General features: G+C 52.9%; 1 protein-coding gene across 3 annotated transcripts in view; it reads left to right on the top strand.

Annotated features, from left to right (window-relative positions):
• The window catches only part of ARHGAP26 (Rho GTPase activating protein 26), a 156483-nt gene extending 131463 nt beyond the window's left edge, over nt 1-25020 (top strand). For 2 of the 3 annotated variants that reach the window (XM_075509516.1, XM_075509515.1), the window contains exons 21-23: nt 15198-15308; nt 18136-18227; nt 23031-25020. In XM_075509516.1, the coding sequence (XP_075365631.1) occupies nt 15198-15308; nt 18136-18227; nt 23031-23119 (292 nt within the window). In that variant the 3' untranslated portion in view covers nt 23120-25020. Of the gene's footprint in view, nt 1-10119; nt 12587-15197; nt 15309-18135; nt 18228-23030 lie in introns of those variants that run through there. The other variant, XM_075509517.1, reaches the window with a different exon arrangement.
• Nucleotides 25021-26309: the final 1289 nt, after the last annotated feature.

The raw sequence follows: 26309 nt of genomic DNA, 5'->3' as shown, positions 1-26309 counted from the left end.
CTGCACGACCTCTTCGGTTCCTCTCCCTTTTGCTCCCTTGTTTTGCAGAGGCTTTCGTGGCTCTGTTTTATTTGCTCGTGTTGTTTCTATTAGCGGAGAATAAAGGCAATTAGAGGTGCAGGAGGCGCAGAAGCGAGTCCCACCCTCATCCTGCCTTCCTGTCAGCCACTTTGGGAATGTCTCACTGAAATGGCATCTCTGGGACTTCTGTTTAAGAAATTTTCTCATAAATCAAGTACTCTTATCCCTGAGAAACCTGCATTCTTACCCGCTCTCCTCCCACCCCAATATTCAGCCCCACTTCTAGTTTGGGAAAAGACTGGGAAAAGGTACTGGGGTTTTGTATTGACTTATGTTGCTATAAAAATGGGGTAATTTGTGCTCAGAGGGGTCCTCTTCCTCCTGGGTGGGAGAGCGGGTGCCCAAGAGGGTGTCCCGGGGGACAGCAGCTGGCAGAGTCGGGGCCGCCAGCCTGCTCGGGACGTTCCCGCATTGCATCGAACTCGTAATGCCATCCGAGCGGTGCTTGCTGTGATAAAGACGTTTCTTCTTACTTTAGCTTCATTTTCTGGTTCTCTTTGTTCATATGAAATTGCAAAGAAAACCTTGTGGTAGGCGCAGGGTGCCTGGACTCTCACATGGCAAAGGAAATGGCCTGGTGCACTTGGGGTAGGCAAGTGGGACCACGAGGAAATAGGAACTTGATTAATTGTGAGGCTTTGGGCAAAACAAAGCTGTTTCTTCTTCCTTCCACCGCATTGTGGCCGGCTGGCCGGGAGCCACTGCGGCTCCGGGGAAAGCCAAGAGCCGGGAGAGGCGTTGTTGGGGCCAGCGGCTCGGGGCCCCCCCGGACCCTCCGCCGCCCCCGTGGGTCCTCTGCTGCCCTTCGCTGGGGGTGAAAGCCCTGAGCGCCCGGCGTGTGCCGGGCAGCATTGGGTGACACGCAGCGAACCACAGCTGGTCACTGCTCGGGATGGAGAGAAGCGTCTCCCACCAGCCCTGCTCTGTGCAGCCATGCAAAGCTTGGCCCAGACCCCGAAACGCTGGGCTTTTGCCTAATCTGGGTTTTAATTGCGAAGGCCGGCCTCGAGGGGCGGATCTTCTGACTGCCAAACAAAAAATGGCATTTTTTAGGGATTAGGTAAAATCTTGTAATCATAGCTCCTCCAGAAAAGCCTTATCTAAATTTCTTTTCAAGGCGAGCAGACCTGTTCCCGACTGCGGTCATATGCTGGGACTGGGGGTTTTACACTTGGCATTTGCGGTCCCAGCAGGGTGGGATGGCCCGGAGCTGGTGCGAGAGGTGCCCTGGGTGGTCCCCAACCCCGGGTCCCCAGGGAAATCGCTGCTCAAAGCGTTGCCTTCCAAGCAATGTCATGATACACAATTGTTTTGTCTTTCCCTCCCTCGAGACCTCCTCGTGTGGCTGGTCGGGGTTTGCATCTTTTCCGTCTCTAACAGGGCTGCAAGGTGCTGCCGCGTTGCTCGTGGAAATGGGGAAGAGCCCTGGACACCCCTCTTTAACAGATCTGCACCTAATTTTGTCTGGAGGGGCGGAGGGCTCTCGGCCATGAAACTGCCCTCGGCAGCAGAAAGTCAACCTGTGGCATTTGATGCAGACTGGGGTGAAGTTACCCCAAACGTAATTGTTTCCTCTCCTGTTTGGAGTCACAGGAAATATTAAAAGGTTACAAGAGCAAGACTGGGGAGAGCACAGCAAGAACGAGGTGTCAGGTTCTGTGCCAGGAAGAAAAACGAGTTTGCTGCAGAGGCTCACCATGAGCATGGTTAGAAGGGCACTTGGCGGCACTGCAGGGTGGGCCGGGGCCTGGGGAGAGGGGAAAATGCCAAATTTCTGCAACAAAAAGGCAGATACTCCAGCCAGCAAAGCGAGCTTCCTACTCCGGTTGTCTGCCGGAGGCCCCAGGGGCGTTGCTCTGCGCTGGGCCGGGGAGGGGGGTTTGGGCAGACGTCTCTGGGGGCACGCTGCTGTTTGTGCTTTAGATCTGGGGTTGGCTTCGTGCTCAAGAGGAGCAGAGATTATTTCCAGTTTAAGACAGAAAGCGCCTGTCTCCTAGTTTTCTTATTTGAGAAAAGATCCTAAAATTCCCAGTCCATTGCTTGGCTTATTCCAGATGACATAATATTCAAAGTATCTTATGACTTACTTATTTTTTTTGGTGCAGGCTGTTATAAGGTTGTCTGTGGGGTTTTTTTTAAAGCAGTTTTAACTTGGGAGTCCTAGATCGTGCCTGCAGTTAGAAAGCTCCATAAACTTCAGTGATTCAAGGGTCTGGCAAACATCCTTAAACCTGTTTCATGAAAAACGCGAGCAGCATGCTCAGTAGACTCCGCAGATAAATATACTTGAGGCTTAGTTGCTGATGGCAATACATTTTAAAGCTTGCATATATATACATGTATATGTATATATTTCATAATTCTTTCCTATGTTGTGTTTAAATAATCCTGGATTTATTTTCTAAGCGTCTGTATGCTTCCATGAGGTATTTTAAGATACGTGAAAAAACCCGATGCTTGTAGGCCACAAGAGCAGTGACCGTGTTTTGGGAGGGCAGAGGGAAATTACAAACTTCCATTTGAGGCGAGATATTTCAGGCTGTTTGGCCAAGAGGAAAAGTCCAGCGCTGAAGGGACGCCAGCTCCCCCGGCACCCCTGCTCGGCGGGCTCGTTGCTTTGGGCTCGCAGAAGGACAAGGTCGAAGACAGATGGTTTATCTGTTTTTCTGCTGTGTGGGCTTTTCATATCCCCCAGAGTTTGGCATAACAACTTTTCAAAGCTTTAGCTCTTTCACTTTTTAGTTGGCTCTTGGTCTAAAAACTTTCCACAAATTGAACTTGAAAATTAAGCCAAATATTCTCATAAAATAAGTCTCCAGTTCTGTGGCTAACCCCATGTGAACTAGTAGTCCTACGTCAAAATATTTTCTGCAGGCTCATCCATTAAAACAAAGGTAATTTGTCAGGCTGAGAGCCCTTTCCTGAGGGGACCAGGCGCCTATCTTCCCTTTCTCAGCAGGAATGACTTACGGGGTGGCTTTGAATCTGCTGCTTTGGAGTTACCGGGGCTGTGCTCCTCTGGGCCCCATCGCCGGCGTGGGGTGCGTGGGCGCTCGCAGAGGGACGGACGGACGGACGGACGGACAGCCGGCCTCTTGGGGCTCCGCGTTCCGGGCCGTCCCGCAGCTCCTCGGGCCTGACTCCCGCTGTCCGCGGCCTTTCCCAGCGCTGCCTCTCGGGAGACTTTTCAGAAGTTTCTGCCTTTGAACTGCACCGCTCTGTTTGTGTGATTTGCTCTGGGAACATCTAAGGGTGCTTCTCGCAAACTGAATTAAATCAGATCTCCCTCCAAGAGATCTAAAAAAGGGCCCCAAACTTCAGTGGCACAGACACTTAAAAGACAGCTTTCTTGAAAGCCCGGGAAAGAAAATACAGACATTGCACTTTCATTGCTTTCTTAATTCATATAATTAGTGTGGAGATAGCTACATAGCAGTGTTTTCTTCAGAGAAACTGCCTCAGACCAATATTGGCTAATGGAAATTTTACTTTCAAATAAAGCAGTATTTGAAAATACGTTACAGCCATTGTGGGGAAAGGGATGCAGGAATCAAAGATGCTACAACAAAGCCTTCCCTGGGGCAGCCAGCAGAACAGGCCCTATCTTGTTATGAGCTGCTGTGCCGATCTCGGACTCATCTTCTTGCTGGCCAGTCCTTTCTTTTTCGCTTTTCCCTTTCCTGCCTGCCGTCCCCCTTCTCCCCTTTGATTTCGGCCGAGCTGCGGGTCCCGGGTGGGTGTGCTTTGCTCCGTGGCTGCGGTGCAGCGCCCGCCCCAGCCCGCTCAGCCCCCGCATCCCGGCTCTGCGTCGATGTCTCTGCTCGGTCTGCATCCGCGTTTCTTTTGGGCAGAACCTCTCAAGCGTGAGCCTAGCCAAAATTTTTATTGAGACTGCTGAAAGCAAAATGATAGTAAATTAGGTCTTTCTGCCACCTATAAATGTCACCGCAGACAAAATATTTTAAAGAAACGGCCGAACGCATTCTTTGGTTCCTCTTTCTGCAGGCAGATTTAATTCAAAATCAAGGATGTAGCCTAGACTTTCCCTTGTAAAAGTCTTTTGACGAATGTGGGAGTGTTTTCTGAAGGCAGCGCTGCTTTCCAGCCCTACCACACAGGCACTGAAAATGCTGAAAACGTACCAAACCTCCCCAGTCGCCCAGCAGCTCCAAGTGCCAGGGCTGTGAACGCGCTGGGGCGGGCGGCGGAGCGGCGCGTGAGCGGGGTTCAGATGGGGACCACCCCGGGGGCGGCTGTCCCGGGGCCGGCCGCCCCCTCCTCCCGCGCGATCCGATTTCCCAGCAAAAAGCTGACAATTTCCCCTGAAGGGCCGGGAGGAAAACAGGGCTGCTCGCTCACAAAGACATCCTGTCTCCCTCTGAAAGAAGATCCTTGTGCCTAATTAACTTCATAAATTAGCCGGAGCTGTAACGCCACCACTTCAACCTAAAATGGAGGTAACCCAATCTCCCTGGTCCTTTCTGCCGCCGTAAGGGATCCTGCCCGCCGATTAATTTGCCCTTGTCCGCTTTCCGTCCAGCTGCACGTTGGCTGTGCCCAAGCCGCTGTGCAGACACTGTTGACAGGGCTGTGCTAAGCTGGGAAATTATCAGTAGCATAAGAACGGCCGCCAATTATTCGCCTGCCCCCGCGCTGGCATCGCTCTCCCCTTGGCCCGGCTCAGCCCTGCGGCTGCCGGCACCTGGCCTCGGTGGCAGCCGGCACCGGCGAGGCCGGCCGGGTTTCAAGCGGTCCGCAGGCTTCCCGCAGTGAAGGTGTCCCGGCTGGGTTTACTGGCCAGTGGGAAAGGAAATCACGGGAGGAAGGAGCAGTATTTCATCTTTTGTTGTTGTCTGCACCGGCGCTTGGAAAAACATGAACGCAAGCAGCCGCGTCCCCTGCGGAGGAGAGGAAAATCCCCTCTGGCTTCTGCCTGCACCGGGCTGAAGGAGCGGGAGTGGAGGCAGAGGGGAGGGAGCCGCGGGTGTGGAAACAGGGCCGCCTGCTTTAAACAAACGCCCAAACCTCGCTCCTGGGGACCCTGCCAGGGAACTCCGAGGAGCAGGGAAAATGTATCCCCTCTTGAAGCCCGGCCGGGATGCCCGTCCGTCCGCAGGCTGCCCCGTGGCCTTGGGGGGGGTGGAGGCAGGGAGGCGTCAGCAGCTGCCTGCCTTCCACCTGCTCTTCAACGGCATCGGCCTTCGGGTCGCAGCACGGCTCTTCGCCCTGCCTCGCTGGTTGCTCCGCTGTGGGTTGGTGCCTCAGTCAGGAAGGGTTTGTGCAGGCACGTCCACGGGATCTTGAAGGCAAAGAGGTCTCTGTGGGACAAAGCCAAGGCTGAGCCTGAGCTGTTCGTTGAGGACCACGGGGGAGCTGGGGCTCTTCCAGCCCATGCTGGTTTGCCCCCCAACCACTGCTTCTTCAACTAACGACACCAGCTAATCATCTCTGTCCAATATATCTGTAGCTTTTAAGTACGGCAGCCCAAGAGGGGACTTAAAATTATGTGTCTTTCAGCGGCTTTAGTTACGTTTGACATGATAAAAAGTGTCTTTCAGGTCTCTTACAAGAGCCAGGCTCTTCCATGCGTAGCGGTGTAATACTAACGTGGTATCGGTGCCCGCAGTCTCCATCCTTGGAGGTCTCCAGGCCCTCGTGGGTCGACCTGCTCCAGTCTCACAGCCCCCTTGCTTGGGCAGGAGCTGGGGTCAGGGACCCGGGGTCCTCCCCGAACGCCTCGGGGACCCTGGGCGCAGCAGCGGGTGCAGCCCGCAGGGAGACGCGGGAGAGCGCATCAGATGTTACAAATAGAAGTGGAAAAATAACCAACCAAAAAAAAAGTGAATTGAATGTATTATTCTTCACTGTATTTGATTAATGGGAAGGGAGGGAAGGCTCCATTTTCAGCTTGATTGCAGGCAGAGGAATTGAGGTTGGGCCAGTGAACTGGGAGGGCTGTCGTGCTCACACCTCCCAGCTGGGCTGCGCTGGGAGGGGATGGGCAACCGGAGGAGGAGGAGGATTTTGCTGATGAGAGCTGATGAGGCAAAAATATTATGACAAAGTTTGGGGGTTTTAAGTAAAAAAAAGATGGGAAAAGAAAGAACAGAACAAAAACAGAACTTCTTTTGATAAATATGATCAAATCGGATCATTTCTGTATTGTAGTCTTTGGGTTTGGAGTGGAATGTTCTGATCAACTGATGTTTGCAGAATACTGGCAAAACAAAGCCGTACAAGAACCAATATACAAAAGGAAATCAGGCAAATCAAGTAAATGCAGAAAATTATTATGCAGTGACTTTACTCACCCATTATGCTCAAATCACTTTTACAGGCCAAAATAATCCTCGTTGTTTTTCCCAACGTCTATGACTTGTGTGGGCAGGTGTTAGTTCTTTACGCTGCGTGAAGAATATTTGCACGATACAAAAATAAGAGTTTTAGCTTGTGGCGCTGATGAAGGCTTAAATAAACGGTCTTTGTTTTTTGTTAGGATTTGGGTCTGGAAATGGCCTTCTATCAAATTATGCGAGGAAGATTACTTAGCCAGGAATGAATTTTTTACGGTGTGGAGTAGCTTTTCTGACCATTTCCAGAAATTACTTAAAAAGTAAAAGGAACTTTTCTTCCTTCAGAGAGCTGATGGTAGCAGCTTGTGGGGTGGGTCGCCGCTGCCTGTCCCGTAGCGGCTGACCTCCTTGGCTGTTTGCAGAACGTTACTTTTTCTTTGGGGCTCATGTTAGAGTCTGAGAGCACGTGGGGCAAAACAGTCAGCTCCAGGCATCTCCCTCCGTAGCTGCCCTTGCCGCACCGCGGGCAATCCGGTCGTCCCCTCGTTGGCTCCCTGCAGCAGAACATCTCTGCCAGCAAAAGGGAGTTTTGTTTTTGGGAAATAAAGACCGATTCCCCCATGCCCTGACCCGAAGCCGGGCCGCTCCGGGCTCTCGGGGCCGGGGTGGTGGGGCGACGCGCGGCTGGTCCTGCAGCGCAGGTCCTCCGGGAGCCTCGGGCAGCGGCTTGGGGGAGTCCTCCCCCGGGCTCAGGGTGACGGTGGCTGGCAGCAAGGACAGCCTCGTTACCTGTCGGTGACATTGGTACGTTCCCATTGCGTACGGCAGGTTTGAGCTGCCCGTGGTTGGCAAACGGTGCTCAGCAGCGAAGCAGGGCCGCCCCGTGCGCAGGATGTGTTTACCTCAAATACTTGATCCTACCAACCCCCCCCAGCTGATCTGGGGGCTGTGATCCCACAGGGATTTTAATTGCCTTCATTTTCCAAGAATCCCATACGGTTGCTGGGGTGGCAGATGGGAGAGTTTTCTTTTCTGGGGGACGTAAGATGGCAGTGGATTGAATGCCAGAGAAAAATGAGAGATTTCTGGAGGACTGTTGAGTTCTCCTTAATTGTGAATACAATTTGTTGGTGACTAATGCATCCAGACTGGTAGAATTACCTCATGTACTAGAAGCGGTGGCACGATGGAAGAGATGTGACTAAGATACTGGCACCTGATTTACCAACACTTCCCTCCTAAACTGCTGTTTGGCTTCCTACTGGCACATTACAACTTTTCTATTAATAATTAAGGGCTTTAATACGGTTTGAAAGCACTTGGTTCAACATAAAATCTGCCAGCTTGATTTTTAGTCTGCTGAGAGCCTTTTGAGCAGAGGGGAAGCAGGGAGGGGGTTATTAATGGAGCAGAAAATACAGCTGTTGAGCAAATGGTGAAGCGAGGCAGAACATGCCGTGTCCCGGCTAGGTGCCATGAAGGACCCAGAGACACGTTAGCCTGGACCCGTGGTTGCCCCTGTTCCACTGCCCTGCCCCGTCTCTTCCTGCCTGTCCCACTTCCAGCGCTGGTACGATGTTTCTGTGAGAGCGGTGCCTGACGGGTTGGTAACTTGCTAGTGATACTGCACGTTCTCTGTTAGAAACGAGTTGTGCGACCGTTAATGAAATGCTGTTCCTTAGTAAAATGGCACGGTGCTCCCATCGCCTGGATCCCACCCGATGGGGAAGACACGTACACGCCAGTCCAGCGAGCTTCCTTTCTGCAGTGCCTCCAACGCTTACTCATGCTGAAAATCCATCCATTTCTGATTCTTTGCTTATTCTCAGCCTTTCTCCAGCATTAACATCAGCTTCATGCCAGAAGGCTGTACCAAACCAGCAACGTCATTGCATCCCTCTGAAACATCAAGCATCATCTGTCTGTATTGGGAAATGGAAATGCCTACTAAGTGGGACAACAAAAACTCCAGCTCTCCTTCCCAAAGTCAGAACTCTTCCCATTCTCTCTTTTATTCAAGTGGAAAAGCTTTTAGATGGTTTATGAAATTACTAAAGCAGGGAAATATTTCTACGTATGGGAAATAAGCCAAGCAGCAAAGTGACAGGACAAACCCATGTGCTGGGTATCTTCAAGATTACAAAGAGGGACACGTCCATATTATCCAAAAGAAGATTCTGTAATCTGTGCTCATGGAGACAGAGGAACTAGTAAATGGAGATGTGGGGAAAGTCCATGTTGAAGAAGTTGAACTTTTTTGGACCTGTTTGGTCAAGTGATGTTGACCACGATGTATTTTGGCTGCTTATTTCCCTAAGTGTGTCATTATTTTCCACCTGAATGATTACGCAGCAAGATAACTCCTGAGAGAATTACACTGGAGAGAGTTTTAGCATCATTTTTCTTGCATTTAAAGTACCAGAGGAAGAATCCTGCCAATCTGAAGCCCTGTGAGCTAATGGCCGTGTAGAGGGTCGTGTGTGGTGCCATCACTAACCTGCAGTGCAGCCAGAGCCTGGGGAATTGCTTGCCAGAGCCCGTCCAGATCTGCGCTCTGAGCTTTGCTAGGATGTGCAGCATTGCATGAACTTCATGAGCTTCTCAACCAAAGGCTGCCTCCCATTTCATTTAGCCAACAGAGCCATGTCCGCTGGTGAGCTGCAATCTTGGCCTGGTTTTAGCAGAGTTTAAATGCCCTGGCATTAAATGAGACTGTAATCATTTTTTTTTCTGGTTAGCTTTGAGAAGAGCCTTATGTTCTGCAGCTTTGTTTTATAGGAACGGAACAGGAGTTAAAGGGTTGGGTGGTTCTTGATGTATTTTAATGCAGTCAGGTATTGATAATGACAGAATGGGAATATTGTTACTTATTCTTGAGGTGGTTTCATGAAAGGGCTTTAATTCATCAGTAGACTATGCCCATTCATAGCTGTTAGATGTTCTGTGTCAGAAATAGCCCCGAGTTCCCCAAAAATAAACAACAAGTTGTAAACATTTTTGAAGTGGAACTCATGTCCTCTCAGCCAGAAGAACAAAGCAGCAGAAGTTGTCTGGAAACACTGCTGAGAATAACTCTTCAGACCTGTAAATGCCTCGAGGACTTGAGCCGTGTAAAGAAAGTGCCAGAGGCAGTCTGGGAAGGCAGATAGGCAGGAACGGAAAAGAGGCAGGTTATGAGAAGGGATTAGAAAAGAGGGGGGTTTAGCTACAGCAACTGGAAAGGAGACCGGAGTCTGGAAACAGGAGTTTCTGCTTTTTTCGCATGTTCAGGCAGCAAACGAAACATCAGCATGGGAAAGGCAGCGTGTGCAGCGGGCACGGGATCAGGGAGGAGGATTTAGTGTCTAAATACCTTTCTGAGAACATGTGTTTGCTGGAAGAGTGGGATTGGCAAAGGGGCAGACAGGAGTTGAAGGCGCAGGTGCCCCCGCAGCCGGTGGGGCCGACGGCTGCGACACGACGTCCTCCCGCACCCTGCTCTTTCCAGGGCGGTTTTACCTCCTCGCTGGGTTGCAGGTGACGGCCGCTGCTTTCGAGGGGCACAGACGGACCGGCAGGAAAGGCGAAAGCCTCGGGACGTGTTGGGCTATGGACTTGTGGAGTTCCCTCTGCTGCTTCTGTTGGGGAGAAGTCCATACCCGCCTTGGAAGACTCTAATTTTAGCCACTTCTTTGTTTCCTGCTTCTGGTATTTTTGGTTCTTAGCATTTTTTTCTCTGTTTTGTTTCCCACTATGCACCCAACAGGAAGAGCCCCTCGCAAAGTCCTCCAGAGTAAAGAAGAAGGAAAAAAAAAAGGTCCAGATGACATTTGCTTTCTGCAGGCAGAACTGAAAGCAGGCAGCAGCCAACATTTCCCCAAAGCCTCTCACCACCTCTGCTCTTTCTATGAGGAACAGAAAGGAAATTGGATCCTACAAGAAAACCATTTTCCAAAATGCCAGAGACCTCAGAATAGTCTGTTCGCTTGCGTGCACTGACTTCTCCAGCGAGGCAGGACTCAGGTCTTGCAGTCACACAAGCTCAGAAAGGTGATACTCAAGCAGTATCTTGAAAATAAATGCCTGTATTTCACGGAAGGGAGATGAACCCCTCGTGCGCATCGTAGCCCCGCAGTCTGTAGGTGCGGGGAGGGCCAGCTCCGGCGGGGTCCTCAAACTTCCATTTGTTCTTCTTGAGGAAATGTGCTGGAAAGACTTGCAGAGCAGGACCGTGAGGCTGCGCAGGGGTAGCTTGGTCATCATAGGAGCACGTTCATCTCTTCCATGAGCAACCTGATTGAAACAGGATGGTCTTCATACTTAAAAATCCATGTGCTGTCATTAGTCAGTAGTTCTCTCAGTTGTTTTGGTGGGCATGGAGAGTGGGTTTTTTGCCACCAAGGATCCAAAGACACCAAAATCCTCCTCCAAATTATTGATAGCTTCTTAGATAGAGGCCGGCCCGAGTGCCGGTTCTTGCTGTAAGGCTTTTTTACTGCAACATCGCAGAAATAACTCTTCTCTGAGAATCGTATTGACTGCATTACACACTGTAATTAGTGTAGCAGACTGCACAGTTGGTGGAACGATGACAGAGCCAACTTTACAAGTAGGGAGAGCTGCATTCTTTTAAAATTATTTAATCTCAAAAAGTGCGTTGGGAATTTCTAGTCCCAGAGCCCTGTGCAGTTGGATATTCCTTCCGATGTGCAGCGAGGAGGACTGGGGTCGGCAGCGGAGGCGGTGGCCATCCCGCGCTGCAGGCACACCGTCGCTGGCACACCCAGCGAGATGTCCTCTTGCACCCGGAGCCTGCTGCCCGCAGAGGGGGTGGAAGCTATGGCAGGAGGGCTGGTGGGTGTCGGTGGCCGCTCTCAGGGGGACAAGCCCAGCCACGTTTCAGTCACCAGCGCATCACCCCCTCCAAGGCCCACCTTGACCGTGGGCCAAGCTCCTCCTTGAGAAGGGCAGTGCTGTCTCATTTGTTTGCCCTCTCCTACCCCGGCACAGGGCCTTTGCGGTCCGTTAGAGACTGCTGCCCACTGCGTTTGTAACCAGTGAGAAGATGGGCTGATGGCTAGAGGTGTCTAAGCTGTCTTAGGACTCATCCTGCCCTGCAGACAGTCCAGTGGAGAGGAACCTCCTCGGGACCTCAGAAACCTGGAGGCCAGGAGGTTTGCTTCCCGAGGTAATGCTCCTTGCCTATAGAAAATCCATGCACGGAGCAGGTAACGTGCATTCGATGAAGAGCTTTTTGAGATCACCAGGATGGAGGAGTCTACAGGAATGGTGAGAGGCCATGGTAAGACGAAAGGCACACCTAGCAGGTCCTCTGCCTTCCAGGTGATAAACCCATGCATTCATATTCCATTTGCCGTGCAGACATGTACCGTCTTGGAGGCTCGCTGTAGTAGCTTAGCTGTATGGAGCCAGAGAACATTGCATACAGGTATTACAACCAACGGGCTCTGGCTTCCAAAATACTGGTTCTTCTTGCAGTACTAACAGTGAAGGAAATGTTCTAGTGCCTGCTGCCCAGAGGAGAGCACTCTCCATGTCTTCAAATGCACCTAACGTGCTCTCTCCATTAGAGGGCAGAAGCACGCCTATGCAATAAGATAAAATAAAACAAAATTACCTGCCATTATGTGCTACATAGCTTGTTGCATTAAGGGAAGGTAGGACATCATCACAAATGGCCATCACAAACAGACAACTACACCTGCTAGAGGGAAAAAGAAGAAGCAAGAACCGGTGCTTGAAGGGTTAATTTCTGCAGTTTGGGCTAACTTCGTGGTCTTTGTAGCACCTCCTTCTGTTTAAAGTTGGAAATAGATTTAATCTATGGTAAGTACCAATGTCTAACAGATTTGTTAAAGACTAAGTAATACAGGTAATTACTCATTTTTCAAAAGACTGACAATTTTGATGACAGAAAAATGCAAAAAGATGTTTTTTAAATAGTGACAATTATTAGGAGAACATTTTGAGGATTTCTGTTAATAGTCTGCCTATGAACGTTCCCTGTTCTACAGCCCTCCTGTGAAAGCTGTGATGCACTGCTGTATCTATCTCATTTCTGTATGCCTGTAATCCTCTGGTGTAATAAAGGTATTGCCCATCGTTACGAGGGGAAATCCTTAGTTTCTGTTGAATTCAGTGACACGGCTTCTGCGAGGAGTAGAGAAGCCAGGAGTTTGGCCTTAAGCAGATACGGACCTCAGAGTAGTTCAGGCCAATAATTTAACCTTCTTTAGTGTCCTCTAGCTGCCATTGCGGTGGTGATATTTATGACACGGACACTTTCCCCCTAGAAATTGGACCAAATCCACAGACCTGTCCTTTCAGTTTTGAGTTGTCACCATGGAGAATGCCAGGGAGCGCCGGCTGCCAGCTTCGCTCGCGGGCGCGTGGAAGGGCACGCTGGAACCGCCGGCAAGAGTCACCGGCCTCTCGGCAAGTGCCGGCGCTGGTGGAAGACCCAGATACCAGAGATGAGCCTGGTGCAGGCGAGGAAGTTTCAGGTGCTGGTGGCACAGATGCATGAACTGGCGGGAAGCTGGTGTGCCAGGAGTGACGTTTTAGTGTTAAGGTGCTAAATTGTAACTCAAACTGAGCGGAAGAAAATTACAAGAAAACAGAAAATTCGAGATTAATCATAAATATTTCCTGGAGACCCTCTTGGATGTTGGGGGAAGTTGGTTCTTTTTCTTTTAAATGACAGAGGTTGAGGTTTTTACATTCAGCTTGAAATGGAAGAAAAATGTTTGTTATATTCTCTTCGCTGTTAATATACGAAACATTTCATTCTGGGCTTAAGGAGCAGAAGCCGGGGGCTGAAACAATGAACTTCTGCTGTTGTGATCTAATAGGTATTGAAAGATCAGGGGTTAACCCATTGCTCTTTTTACAGAGACTTCGTCTTTTTCTTAACGGTTTGAGAGGCAGCGTAGGCTCCCCTGGCCGCTGCCCGCACACGAGCCTGCCCACGCTTCGTCCCGCTGTGCGTGCCCCGGTGCCACCACGCTCCTTGGGTTCGCTTTGGAGGGGAGGGGGTTGCCTTCATCCTTTTTGGAGGTTGGGGTTTTTTCCAAGTTGGCTACTGGTGCAAGCCATGCTCCTCAGGAAGCTTCTTCTCGAGTGTGAAGGAGGCACATCAGTGCACACCGCACGGTGACAAGAGGAAATCTGAGTTAAACATATCCAGAAAACATTTTTATAATCCCAGACAGGTATTTGAAATGAGTTCTATTTACTGCCTGGAGCTGAGAGGGAGGGCTGTGCCCCTCTCTGCATGTGGACCACCTTTCCCTCCACCTCGGGACTTACCCTGGCGCTGTCAGAAAGCAGCTCAGCACCTTCATCCCATTCCCCTCAGAGAGGTACCAGTTCCCCAAGACGAGGGAGAAGAGATGCAGCGATGGCCTCTGGCATGCTGTTAGTCCCGGTGCAGCCCTTTCCCTCCCTCCAACGTCCATTTGGTCTGGTGGGACCCATAGACGGCTGTTACTGCACGCTCCGGAGCCCCCCGCTCCCTGTATCCCTTCCCCTCCCTCTCCCTCGGGAGCCCCCAGCTCAGGGATGGGGATGAGGATGAGGATGGAGACAGGGACGGGGACGGGGACGGCCCGGGGGTTGCCTGTGGGGTCGCACCCTGTCACCACCTCATCACGGACCCCTGTGATCCATCCCTCCTCAGGAAAAAAACATAAATCATGATGCTTCTACAAAACTTCTTGGTTTTACAGAGGCATTTGCAGTGTGGTGAGGTTTTTCTGGTGTTTATCACGGACAGAATTTACAGTCTGAATTACAGAGCACAGATGCGTTGATAAGCATAGAAACAGTAGAAGATGAATAAGACTCAAATTGGTATTTTAGTGCAATAATTGCTTTTCTGTGAACCTGAGAATGACCTAAATCGAACGGTTTTGAAGGAACCAAACACTTCTCACTTGACTTCTGCATGCATTTCCTAGTTCAGTAACTCCGTTCAACTTCGGTTGACGGCAGTAGCTTAAAAGTGAGGAATCAAGAGCAGTTTGCATGGGGGGCAAAAAGAGTTCTTCAGTGTAAAACGTGGAAAACAAATCAATGAAGTGTTGATAGTTCTGGTCGCATAAGCGCGGCGGGAGCCCTGGAGCGCTGGTTACCCGATGCGAGCCGTTTGCATGACCCGTGAGGCGGCCGGCTCGCGCTGGGGTGCCGGCACAGTCCTCTGACGGTGCTGAGCCTTGCGGGGTGCTGTGGGCTGGAGATTTTCTCCTGCTAGTTGTCTTTAGACAGATGATAGCATGGAAACGCCAGCCCTGGCCGGCCCCGTCCTGTAGATAACGAACTCCTCTGGGCTCCCAGCCTCCACGACCCCTTGGGTTAGGAATGTCAACGGGCGGTCACGGCCGGGCACCGGGGATCGGGGCCCAGACTCTGACACTGCGACAACTGACATACAAAAGGGGGATGGAGGCTGCTCGCAGGCATCGTTAACATCCAGAAATACCATCAACTATTTCTGGCAGCAGTGGGGGAAATAAAACAAGGCAGGTAAGTGGCTGGGCTGCCAGCGGCGAGCAGCGAGACAGCCCTCCGCACACGGGGTGTCGGGCTCGCCGGACGGGATGATGGAGCAGGGGTTAATTGGAAGATCCAGCTCTTGTTGTCCAGAGAAATGCAGATCTGGCCTTGAAACATTTCCCAAGGTCTTGGCACTTCATTTCGTAGCTGTGTCTCATGCTCTGAATATTCCCAAGGCACGCGCTATCGTCGGATGTCGTCTGACTGTCTCTCGGTTGCTGTTTGTTTCTGTGGTTGCACGTTGATAAGGTATCTGGTTATGTCTTGCAGCCCTCAGAATCCAAGCCCAACGTCACCCCTCTCACCGTCCTGGCCCATGTTCTCCGCGCCATCAAGTCCTATGCCCACCTCCTCTACGTCCAGCGACTCATCCCCCATCAGGTCTGTTGCAGAATTCGCTTTGCTTTTTGTTGCTTTTGCTATTTTCTCTTTAATTTACTCGGTTTCCCCCACTTCACTTTCCTTTTCCCTTTGCATCCTGCTCAAACTCCCCCAATGCAGCTATCTGCACTCAGCAAGAGAGGAGCTTTCAAATGTCTCCTGCCCCAGGGGAGAGCCGTTGAATCCCCCCTTTGAGCCCCCCGGCAGGCGCCCGCCGGCCCCCCTGGGCCGGCAAACGGGAGCCGGCGCTCGCAGGTCACACTCGCAGTGCTCGGCGTCGCTGGTGGTTTCCGTGGTTTTGCCCAGCCACTTCAGCTGCCTGCGGTTCGCTTTACTCCTCTCTGCAACAGGTAAGACGCGTACTGCCTTCCCGCGTGCTGCGAGGAATAACAAGCCTGTGTGAAACGCTGTGATACCTCGTTTTCTGGCCAATTCCCTTTTATTATCTGGAATCTAAGGAGGGTAAAGGGCACGGTGCAGCACAGACATTTGCCTGCTGCGTGCCCGTGTCTCAGGCGCTCGGGCATCGCTGGGTAAATCGGTCCTGAAGGTTACGGGCAGACGAACGGACGATTTCCAGTGGGACCCCGGAGCAGCGGGTCAGGCTGTGCTGCAGCCCGGCGCTGCGGGGCAGGAGGACGCAGGTCCCCCCTGCGCCCTGGGGTGCCAGACACTGCAGCAGGAGCGGGCGCAGCGTGGGGGGGTCCCGTGGCTTTCGGAGGTGCAGCCGTGCCGTGAGCGCGCCACGGGCAGCGTTCGGGACCTGCGCTGCAGGTACCGGGGGGATGCTAACGTGGGGGAAGCCAGGGCAGCAGCGCCTCGGCTCTGTGTGCAGGGTGCCCTCGGACAGGATTTCTCTCCTCCGAGCCCACCCCGGCGCAGCGGAGCAAGAGGCCGATGTCGTCCCCGGGAGAGCGCGGCTCCCAGCCCCTTGGCAGGCGCAGGCGTGCGGGGCCGGGGCCGCGATCCCTCCGCTGAGGGAGACGTGTCAGACCTGTTTGTTCGTTACAGGCACAGACCGAGCTCTTCCCCCACACCTACAGCCGTACAAATGCTGCCAGCACGACGGCTGCCTGCTTGGCAGGGTTATTTATTTGTTTTGCTACATGTCTGCAAAGGCTGACAACGGCGTAATACCATCCGGGCAGCCTTCCTCCTCTGGGGGAGAGAGGCTCATCATCCCCGAAACTGCACAAGGGCAGATGGGTGAAACTCCTGAGTGCTTTGCTGGCCTTGTGCCATGCTTGGAGGCAGAACCCTAACGTGAGCGATTGCCGGAGCGAGCCCAGCATTTCAGTCCCTGTGAAAGCCCCGCAGGGCTCTGAAGGGTGCAGTCGCAGCCCGAAGAGCAGCCGGCGCGCGAAGGGGCAGGGACCGCAGGGACGCTGGGCTGCAGAGGCCATTTTTTGAGGAGGAAAACAACAACTTGAATAATTCAAGGTAGTAAGCCCGAAAATACCTTTTGTTTTTCATCTGACAGTCTCCCCAGGCACTGCGCATGAGTGCTGCCTCCCGGCAGCGACGGCCGCTCTCTGGAGCAGGAGGAGTGTTTGCCCGTCCTGGTTTTTTAAGTGTTTGGCGGCTGCTCGTGTCAGGCAGCTGGAATTCGGAGAGGAGAGACCTCTGCTTCGGGCCTCTCTTCACAGCAAAACCAAAACCCGTCACAGCTTCCCGGGTTTGTGGTTTCTGTGTGAAGGTGAACCGCTTTCGCCACGAGGTGAAGGCATGCCGCTTACCTGGGCTCGCTCGGAGAGACTGCAGAATAAGTTCAAGTCCTCGCAAAGATAGAAGTTGGTGAAACCGCTGAACTGAGAAATGGCGACGCCTTGTTCCTTACCCCAGCAGCTCTTGGGGCCATTTCCATCACTTTGCTTGGCCGTACCGTAGCCGAGCAGCCTGCTGGATGCGGCTGGTTTGCACTGTCAGTGCCTGGGCAGGTTTGCACTGTCACCGTCACCGTGGCCCGGCAGTGTCCTGGTTTTCCACCGGCCTTGCTCGAGCCCAAACCCAGAAAGGCTGGGTGGGAGGCTCGGGGCAGAGGGGACAGCTCTGTGTGCCTGTGCTTTGCTGGTGGGGTCCTGAGGTCCTTCATTTTCTCGCTGCGTCTGCCGGTGATTTGCTCCATTTCTGGCTCCTCTGCTCTAATTCACTCCCCCGCAGCGTGGGCACGCTGACACTTCCCCAGTAAAATCTAATGGTTGTTAAATCTTTTTTATCTTCAGGTACAGTCTCTGAAGAAGTGCAGCAAATTCTTCATGGACCTACTTGTTTTTCTGTTTTGAAATACCCTTCCCAAGTGCTAATTCTTCCTCGCAAAATTCTCCTTGTGGTTGCAGCTGCACTCGGAGAGCGATGGGTCTGGCAACGAGCGGGGCCGGTGGGCAGCGGGTCACTGCCAGCCCTGCTGCCCGCCTTCGCTCCGCGCCGGCCCTCCAGTCAGTTATGGCCCTTCAGAGACTCACAAAACGTTTCCAGCTCCCCGCTGTACTCCTCCCGTCTGCTGCCTGGAGCTCTCCCGGGGACCCCTGGCTCCGGGCTGCCCACTGCGTGGGCGCGGGGCACGGGCTCTGGTCCTGGCTGTGCCAGCTGGGCTCGGACTGGGATTTGCAGTGCGGTGAAAACTGGGGGCTCATCCCTGAGAGCCTTTAGCCTCCTCTAGCGTCTTCCTCGCTCTTCCCCCGAGCAGCATAACCTCGGACCCTTGTAGAGGTCCTTGGACATCTCTTCAACATGCACCACTTATGTGGACCCCTCTTTGACGCGGTGCGGAGTGCTGTTGTGTATGAGCAGAGTATTTTTTATACCAATAAACGCTTTCTTTTTGCAGCTCGCCACTGCGGAAAGCCCGAGCTTTGTACGCCTGTAAAGCAGAACACGACTCGGAGCTCTCCTTCACGGCAGGCACCGTGTTTGATAACGGTGAGTCCCTGACCCGGAGGGAGGGCACGGGGCAGCGCCGGGCACCTCGTGGGAGCGGGATGAGATGGGCTCATTTCTCAGCGCGATGTTCGGGCTGCAGTTCCCGGCGTGCCAGGAAAGCGGGATCGCGAGAGCTGCGCCCGGTGCTGTAGGAGCCGCGCTTGCTCCGCGCCCGGCGCCGGGCTTCCGCGGAGCTGAGCCTGGAGCAGGGTTTGCTGCGGAGCAAGGACAGAGCACGGTGGGAGGGCGAGGGGACGTACCGGGGGCGTTTGCAGCACACCATCAAATTAGCTTCCTTCTAACGACCGTGGCGTTGCCTGTCGCTGGCAGCCACCCACCTCGCCTGCCGGGGAAGCACTGCAGGAAGCGGCGCGAGGAGTGCTCTCTTAGCCTGGGCGGTAGGTAGGCAGGAGACTTCCCCTTCACTTCAAAATGGACACTTATTCTGTAACAGCATCTCCCATTTCATGTAACGTACATGTGAGCTGCTACAGAGCCGGTATTAACAGCGGTAGGAATAAAGCTACAGAGAAGGACACTCGCTATTATTTATTTTAGTGCTTAGTTTTGCGAATGACCGGTGTTCCTCCTGTGACCCAGGGAATGATTTGGACTTTCAATTCGTGGGTTTCCTTTCAGCCCTATGTTTAACGACTGTCCCGTTTCCACCACTAGAAATCCCATGAAAGAAGAAAGCGGGTATACCTGAAACACAGGCATTGGTCCGTGGTGTATCTTGCCTTACTTTTCGTACCCATGCTGAAAGCAGCTGATCATCCAGCCCTCTTGAGGGTCAGTGTGAAAACTGGCTTGTCGAGATCCCGGTTTATTTCATCCTAAGCGAGACGTGTAAAATAGGAGGGATGAATAGGTGGGATTCCCCTCTCCCCCGGAGCAGAGCACGGGAGATCACTCCGGCAGAGACATCCACTTTGCCACCTCCAGCCTGGGTCAGCAGGTCCCGCTCCGCGTGTCCCGCTCGTCACCCTGCCCGTGCCCGTGGTGTCCGAGCCGCCAGCCCGGCGTGACGGGCGTTTTGGCCCCGGCAGCGGAAGTGGCCACACATCCACAGGGCACGAGGCGAGGGCATGCGTGGGTGACGGCGTTCGTAGATCAAAGCGGTGTTTCGGCGGGTTGGTAAGGGAAGGTACAAGCCTTGCATGGAGGGTGTGCAGAGGCTCTCCAGGCTACGTGTGGGGTACAAAGTGCAGGCTCTGATCCAAAGTAGAAGATAAAAGGAAGAAGTTTGGCGAGGCATGGTGTCACCTTTGTGCCGTGCTACGTCAGCGGCAGGCGGTGGAGCGTGGACCGGTGCCCAGCGCTGACCCGGCTGCCTGCACTGTTTGCCTTCCTGGCAGCTGCCCGACGCTCCAGCCGCTCGCTGAAGTTGTTGGAGACCTTGCGGTACACGCGCCCCAGCTCTTCGCTGCAGCGATACGTGGCACGCCGTCCGTGCCGCAGCAGGCAGCGCTGCCGGCAGGGCGAGTACTCGCGCTGCGCCGGTGGGACCGTGCAGACCCCTGCGTGCCTGTGCTGCGTGCTGTGCCGACCGCGCCGCGTCCCTCCTGTGGGCACCGACCCCTAAGCGAAATGTAAGGGAGCGGCTGGCAAGTGGTTGACTGACACCAGCGTTTACCATACGGAGCCATTCCTCAGTGGTCTTCTGGGTAGGAGCGATTAGTTTCCAAGTATCACCACCAGAAATATTCTCTGCAGTTGCCATAATGTTTCATGCAGGAGATGGAAAAAGAACGTGTGCTTTCTTCCTCTGGATACTGAGAGCCGGAATAGGTGGGCTCTGGTTAGTCAGATTTTTGGAGATGATGTTAATGAACATAGACTTTCTGTTTCCTGCATCAAGGGAAAGAGACTGTGCCCCGTGGAATTAAGCAGCTCTGTTTTAGATATAATCCCAATGTAAAGAAGAGACTTTTTACTACTTTCCAAGTAGTTCTTGGCTTTTATATGTTAAGCATTGTCATTTGGGAAACTGCTACTACATGCGCTGGTTTTGCCCTGGGATATATATGAGAATATAGCATAAAGGGGAAGAGAATGAATACATGTGAATTAAAGAAAATACTTTTCCTAAGCAGCTCCATAGATATCTTATAAATAAACATGGTCTCCCCTTTGAGAGCCTGTGGGAATTAGAGTAGCTGGGAGGGGAACAAGTTTGAATTAAATACATTGTGTTTGCTAGATAAAAATCAATGGATTATTCAAGGGAAAAAATATACAGCATGTTCTAATCACTTAGCAGCATAGCCGAGGCTCACGTTAGCTGGGGGAAGCGAGTTAGAAACAGCACTGCTTGGTAGAAATATGATGATGATGAAGGGGTTTCATAAACCCAGTGAAAGCAAATGGATCTTGGAAATACTTAGAGACAGGTTCGTGTTTGGCTGTAAGGTTCTCCGAGGCTGCACACGGCAGAGCACATCTCGGTCCGACTGGGAGACTGGGCTGCTGCTGCCCGCTCCGAGCAGCACCACGTAGTGAGTAACACCATGTTTTGAGAGGTCCGTGTAAACCCCACTGCGCTGTTCCTTTTCGTTACACGAAACCTGGGTTTTCCAGCACGTCTCGTGCACTTGATAGTTGCGTGCCCTTGTTGTGATGCTAAATGGGAGGGACGTGGAGGCCTGAAATTGGGGAAGGTGAGAGTCACGGGTCAGGAAAGGCATGCTCACGGGCGTTTTTAACTAGCAATCGCCCCTGAAGTGGAAAACTCCATATTCTGGAGCAGTGAACCCCCCACCTGAGCTGCTGCTGACACACACCAAAGTTTTATGCTACACTGGGAAAGCTGTAATAGAGAATGTAATTCTGTAATAGAGACCGAGCTTCTCCTCCCTATCTGCTCGTGTGCTCTGCTCTATCTGACAGTACCTGCACAGAAATGAATGGCTGTCTTTGGGACATAAGTGATTTTTTAAGGCAAAAGCAGAGCTGGAACTCACGTGGCTTTCGGTTAAGGCACTTTCCCAGCCCATTTGCTGAGACCAGAGGCCTGAAGACATAGACACACATGCACCACTTACAATTTCTTGTCTCTTGATGGCCGCTGTCTGCTGGCAGGGCCCTGTGAGCCTTTACTCCCACCCAAAGGGAGGTAACCCAATAGCTTTTAATGCGGTTTTGCCCTTGGGGCTTTCCTTGCAGGCTGGAGGGGGCATTTTTCCTCTGAGCAGACTGCCTTAGCCTTTGGTGATAGCAAAGTCCCAAGACTTGGGTGTGAGAGGCTGTAGGCATGGAGAAAGAAGGTGGCACAAGTGAAACCCGAAGACGGTAAATAAACATTTTAATCTAGGAGCCAGAACACCGTGGCTCTTAAAACGAGTTAGTTTCCTGTGGTTTGAATTCTTTTTCTGTACAATTTCTGTACAATATTCCTCTGCAGGCATACCCAGTCGTGATGGACTTTGCCATACTGGTGAGGACTGGTCTCTCCCAAAGCGTGGAGATGTTGGGACTAAAAACACTTCTGTCTTTCTGAATCTTTCTCACCGGTCAACGTCAGTCGTGGCTTCTGCAGAGAAAATGGCCATCCCGCAGTAGATGGGGCTGTAGTAGGAGAGGAGGCACGCAGAGGAACCCGAGGCCCTGCTCCTCCGTGCTCTGTTGCTGGTTTGATAAGCAGAACACCCGCGTTTGCCGTTGCATGAAAAAGACTCAGTTTTTAAACGTGTTTTTGCTCTGACTCTGCCGGAGCGTTGGCGTGGCCTGTACCGGCTGGCAGGAGGGCCGGAGGCTGGTGCACGCGCAGAGCCCGTCCCCGCAGCGCTGCTTCGGGGGCACGTAGACCCCGCGCAGTGCTCAGTGCCGTTCCTGGGGTGCAGTCAAGAAACCCGGTCACAGTTGTACTGCAATGCGAATTTTCAACACCTTTCACACCCCCCCCCCCCGGCTGAGTGAGGGGGAGCAGGGGCAGGGGGTGCCCGGTCGGAGACGCGGGGAGCAGGGAGGGGGCACGGAGACGCGGGGAGCAGGGAGGGGGGCGGGCACCGTGCCCATGGGGCAGGGGAGCGGGGCAGCAGGGGCTCACTTGGCTCTTGCAGTTGATGCCAGACAAGGTGCGTGCGAGCAGAGCCGCAGAGAGCCGCGGGAAGCTCAGCTGGCTCTGAAGTACTGACTTGCCACTGTTTATTGTGGGAGGCGCAGGGAATATTCCTCTGCCTGCGCTGGCATAGCCCTGGTTCCTGTAAAATCAGCAAATTTTCAGTAGTTGATTGACTAAAGAAAGAGCGTAAGTCTTTTGAGGACTGATCGGGTTTCTTGTTTCACAGACATGAGACTGAAGTGTTTGCTTTCCTGCCGGGAGCGTTTGCTAATGCATTTTCTCTCTCAGCCTGGTCCGAGGCCAAGCCGGGACGTGCAGGGTTACGGTGCGATGGAGTTAACCACCTTTTCTCGAACGTCAAAGAGATTTTAGCCCAAATCTAGAGGAAGTTTTGAGCCCCTGGTTTTTGTCCCAAATCCAGTGGCCCAGCTAGCATTTGGAAACCCAGCCCGTAGCCGAGCGCGCAGCTCGCTTGGTCCTTCTCTTGGTGTCACTGCGTGGTCTCCGACACTTTACAAAGGAAAGGCAGAGGAGTCCCACGGGTGAGCAGGCACGGACAGACAGCACTTCAACGTCCCGAGCTCCTTAGCATATTAGTTGCCTTACTTTAAAGTAAACACAAATTCAGGGCCTTGCTCTCTCCTAAGAGCAACTTTGACGTTGCCAGCACTCAAAGAGCAGCGGCCTCTGCACCATAATCCTCTTCCTGTAGTAACCTGCCTTTTCCTTCTCTCCTCAAGTTCATCCATCCCAGGAGCCTGGCTGGCTGGAAGGAACCCTCAACGGCAAGACAGGATTAATCCCCGAGAACTACGTCGAGTTCCTATAACTTTGGGCGTAAGAAGCCCCACTGCTGAGCTTTACATGGTATCCATGGCAGCCGCTGGCGGGAGTCCTGCAGACCATTTTGCTCTTTGCCACTGTGCGACGCAGGGTGAAGGACTTCCCCGTACCCACGGAGATGAATGTCGGTGTGGATGATAGTGTACGCCTCTCCTCCCACTCCTGCCGTGCGTGCCGGGGCTGCGGGGGGAGCGGCCCTGGGGAGCTGGCTCGACTCCTCCAGCCCCGCGCACAGGCCGGCCATGCCCAAAGCCCACGTCCCAGCCGGGAGCCCTCGCAGCAATCAAAAAAACCCAGCAACGCCGCAGCTCCACGCCGCAGCCCGAGTGCTCTGTAAGGGATGAGCCTGCAAACTGTGAACCAGCACGGGAGAGCCGCCGAGCCTGACGCTCCCTCCGGCGAGACTGCTTGCCAGCTGTAAAGAGCATGAGTGGGAGCTGAGGGACCCCAGCCCATCAGCCTCCCCGCCGGAGGAAGAGCGGTCCGCGGCGAGGAGTCCTTTGCTCCCAGGCCCTTCCCCGCTTTCCGAGCAGCCCGAGCGAAGCTCTCCCGTGCAGCCGGGGAGCAACCCAGCCCCTTCTTGTGCCGCCGCGGCAGGGGAAGGGGTGAGGTGCTTTCGGCTGAGGTCAAACCACAGCCTGCGTCTGCAGCAGCAGTTTGCATGAGGCTGAGCTTCCCTTGGCAGGCTGGGGGCAGCCCCGGCGAGGCGGCGGCCGTCCTGCCGTGCCACAGCAGAGCTCTGCTCTTGCGGGCGAGAGCGAGACGCTCGGTGGGCTCTGCAGGGGGCACGGGACCGGCCGGGAGCTGCCAGGACTCGGCAGGTGTCAGCACGGCGGAGGGGAGAATATTTTGGACCAAACGTCTCAAAGTTTTGGGGTTTTTTTTAAAGATTTAGATTTTTGCGAGGTAAACATCTGTGATCTGTGCAGCCTGCGTTTCCTTCCTGGAGAGCAAGATGCAGCTCCAGATAAATACCACTCCTTTTGTTTGACTGGCTGGTTTGTATCTCTACTTTCCAATGCACATTGCACAGAGACATCCATGCTTTCGTGAATGCCCAGGCCGCTGATGTGCCATTTTGGAGCTGCATTTGCCACTCTCCACCGTTGCTTTTTAGGTGGTCTCCTTGCTTGAAGCCTGGCGTGTAGTCTGTCCGTGCCAAGTCTGTGCAGTACTGGTTGTGCAAGGTAAATTATTTCCATCCTCACAGGACATTTATTGTTGGTGTGGCCAACCTACGGTCTACAGAAAAGAAAGGACGAGCCCTTCGGCTCCACCGCCCCTCCGTTCCTGCCCTGGAGAGGACGCTGGTGCCTCCAGGGACGCGCGGCGAGTGCTTGGCAGGGCGGGTTTGCAAATCCCTCGCCGTTTGGGGTCATTTTGAAGGGGGAGGGTGGGAGAAGGAGCCCTGCGGGGCTGCAGCGCCAGGCTGGCCGGGTGGCATGGCGAGAGGTGGAATGACGATCTTTTGTAACAGAAAATCGTCAAAGAAACCCCAGCCTGTTGGCGGAGAGACTGTTGTGCAGAAGTGACGCTGTCGGACACTGCTGGGGGATGGATGTCGTGTCTTTTTGTAATAATTTTAAAGACTCCGAGTGACGGAATTGCTGTATGTGTCACTTTTTATTTTTGAAAGAATTAATGTATAAATAGAGTATCTTAAAATATTATGAGGGAAAGATCTATATTTGATATTTTTAGAAGATCTGTAACAAGAGAAGCGAAGGACATTTGAAACCGGTTACAGAAAAGCGCTTGCAAACACACTCCCATCCACAGCCACCCTGCGGGCCTTGGGCTGCCTTCTCGTTGGCTTCGTGGTGTCCCTTAGAAATGAGGGAAACTGAAATTTCAGACCTCTTTCCGTTTCTTTCACAGTAATTAAACTTCCAGGACTTTTGTCTTGGGGGGGGTGGGAAGAGAGGAAAAAGTCAATCTTATTTTTCCTGATTTCCAGGGGGGTGCGGTACAGCTCACCTCCTCGGGATTATAACCTCTCGGTAAGCGACAGCCCGGCCCTCTGGGGATGCGCTGGGGACGTCACCTGGCCCGTGCTGATCGGGCAGGGGCGAAGCCTCCAAACTGTCCCGTGTTTCCTGCTTTAATTAAGGTCTTGGATGAAGAGGGCCGAGAGGTTTGTAGGGGTAAAAGCCAGTGTTTCTCTGGCAAGTTGCCAGTTCATGTTCATCCTTGGATTTAATAGTGAAGAGTTGCAGCGTTTGCTGATTTTCCCGAAGGAGAGGATGGGGCTGGGCTTCGTCCAGCCCCAGCAGCCGCTGTGGTGCTGCCGGCCGGGGCTGGGCCCTCCAGGGGCTGCTCAGAGCTGGCTCTGGCCCCCGCGCTGCGTGGGGCGGGCAGCACAGAAACCCCTTTCCAGGGGGGTAGGGACGGGACGGGAAGGACTACGGGAAAGGAGGAAAAGAAAAGGCGTAATGTTTCATCTGTCGGCACTACGTGCTTGTGTTTGGGACCGTCCTATCCCGAGCCGCTCCTCCGGCGTGATCCCGGCTGCCTTCGTGGGACGCTGCCGGAGCGGTGGCTTTCAGCTCAGACGGGAGTTCCCGGCACGGCCTTCTGTCCCAAACGTGACCCTCGGCCTCTGAAGAGAAAGCGCACTATGGGCAAGTGAGACTTCCATTAAAAGGCACATGGAAGGGGTGCGGGGTTTAGGGACCTCTTCGGTCACGCTGCTCCGTGCCAGCAGGCTGCTGCCAGTCCTTATCCCCACAAACCCTTTCAGGGCAGCGTCCCCTTCGGCTCTTCAGATGCTCACGCTCTTCTGAGACAGGAGCAAATAATTCCCGTTCCTCGGCACTTAGGAGCTCTTGGATATGCTACCTAGAGAGTAATTGGGAACAAAAGTCCCACGCAAATGTGTTTACAAGATGTCTTCTGGAGGAAAGGAAAATAAAGCATAAGGAGAAGTTATTGCTCTTACAGGAGAACTAGTGGAAATTTTTTTTTTAATTAAAACTTTCCAAAAAGACAAATTTGGCTGAAACGCTTACTGAATGTTCCCATTTTGGGCCAGCTTTAATACTGGAGTAAACATTGGTTTATTCCAAGAGAAATTAAAGATAAAAAATATTTTTTTAAACCAGCTTGACATGGCATTTGATGCTTCATATTAAAGTCATCAGTCAAAATTATAAGAAAGCAGGGATAGTCAGACTTGC

Source organism: Mycteria americana, chromosome 8 (genome assembly GCF_035582795.1).
Source record: "Mycteria americana isolate JAX WOST 10 ecotype Jacksonville Zoo and Gardens chromosome 8, USCA_MyAme_1.0, whole genome shotgun sequence".
NCBI lineage: Eukaryota > Metazoa > Chordata > Aves > Ciconiiformes > Ciconiidae > Mycteria > Mycteria americana.
The sequence above is the reverse complement of the archived record's forward strand: the minus strand, read 5'-3'. Positions and strand labels throughout refer to the sequence as shown.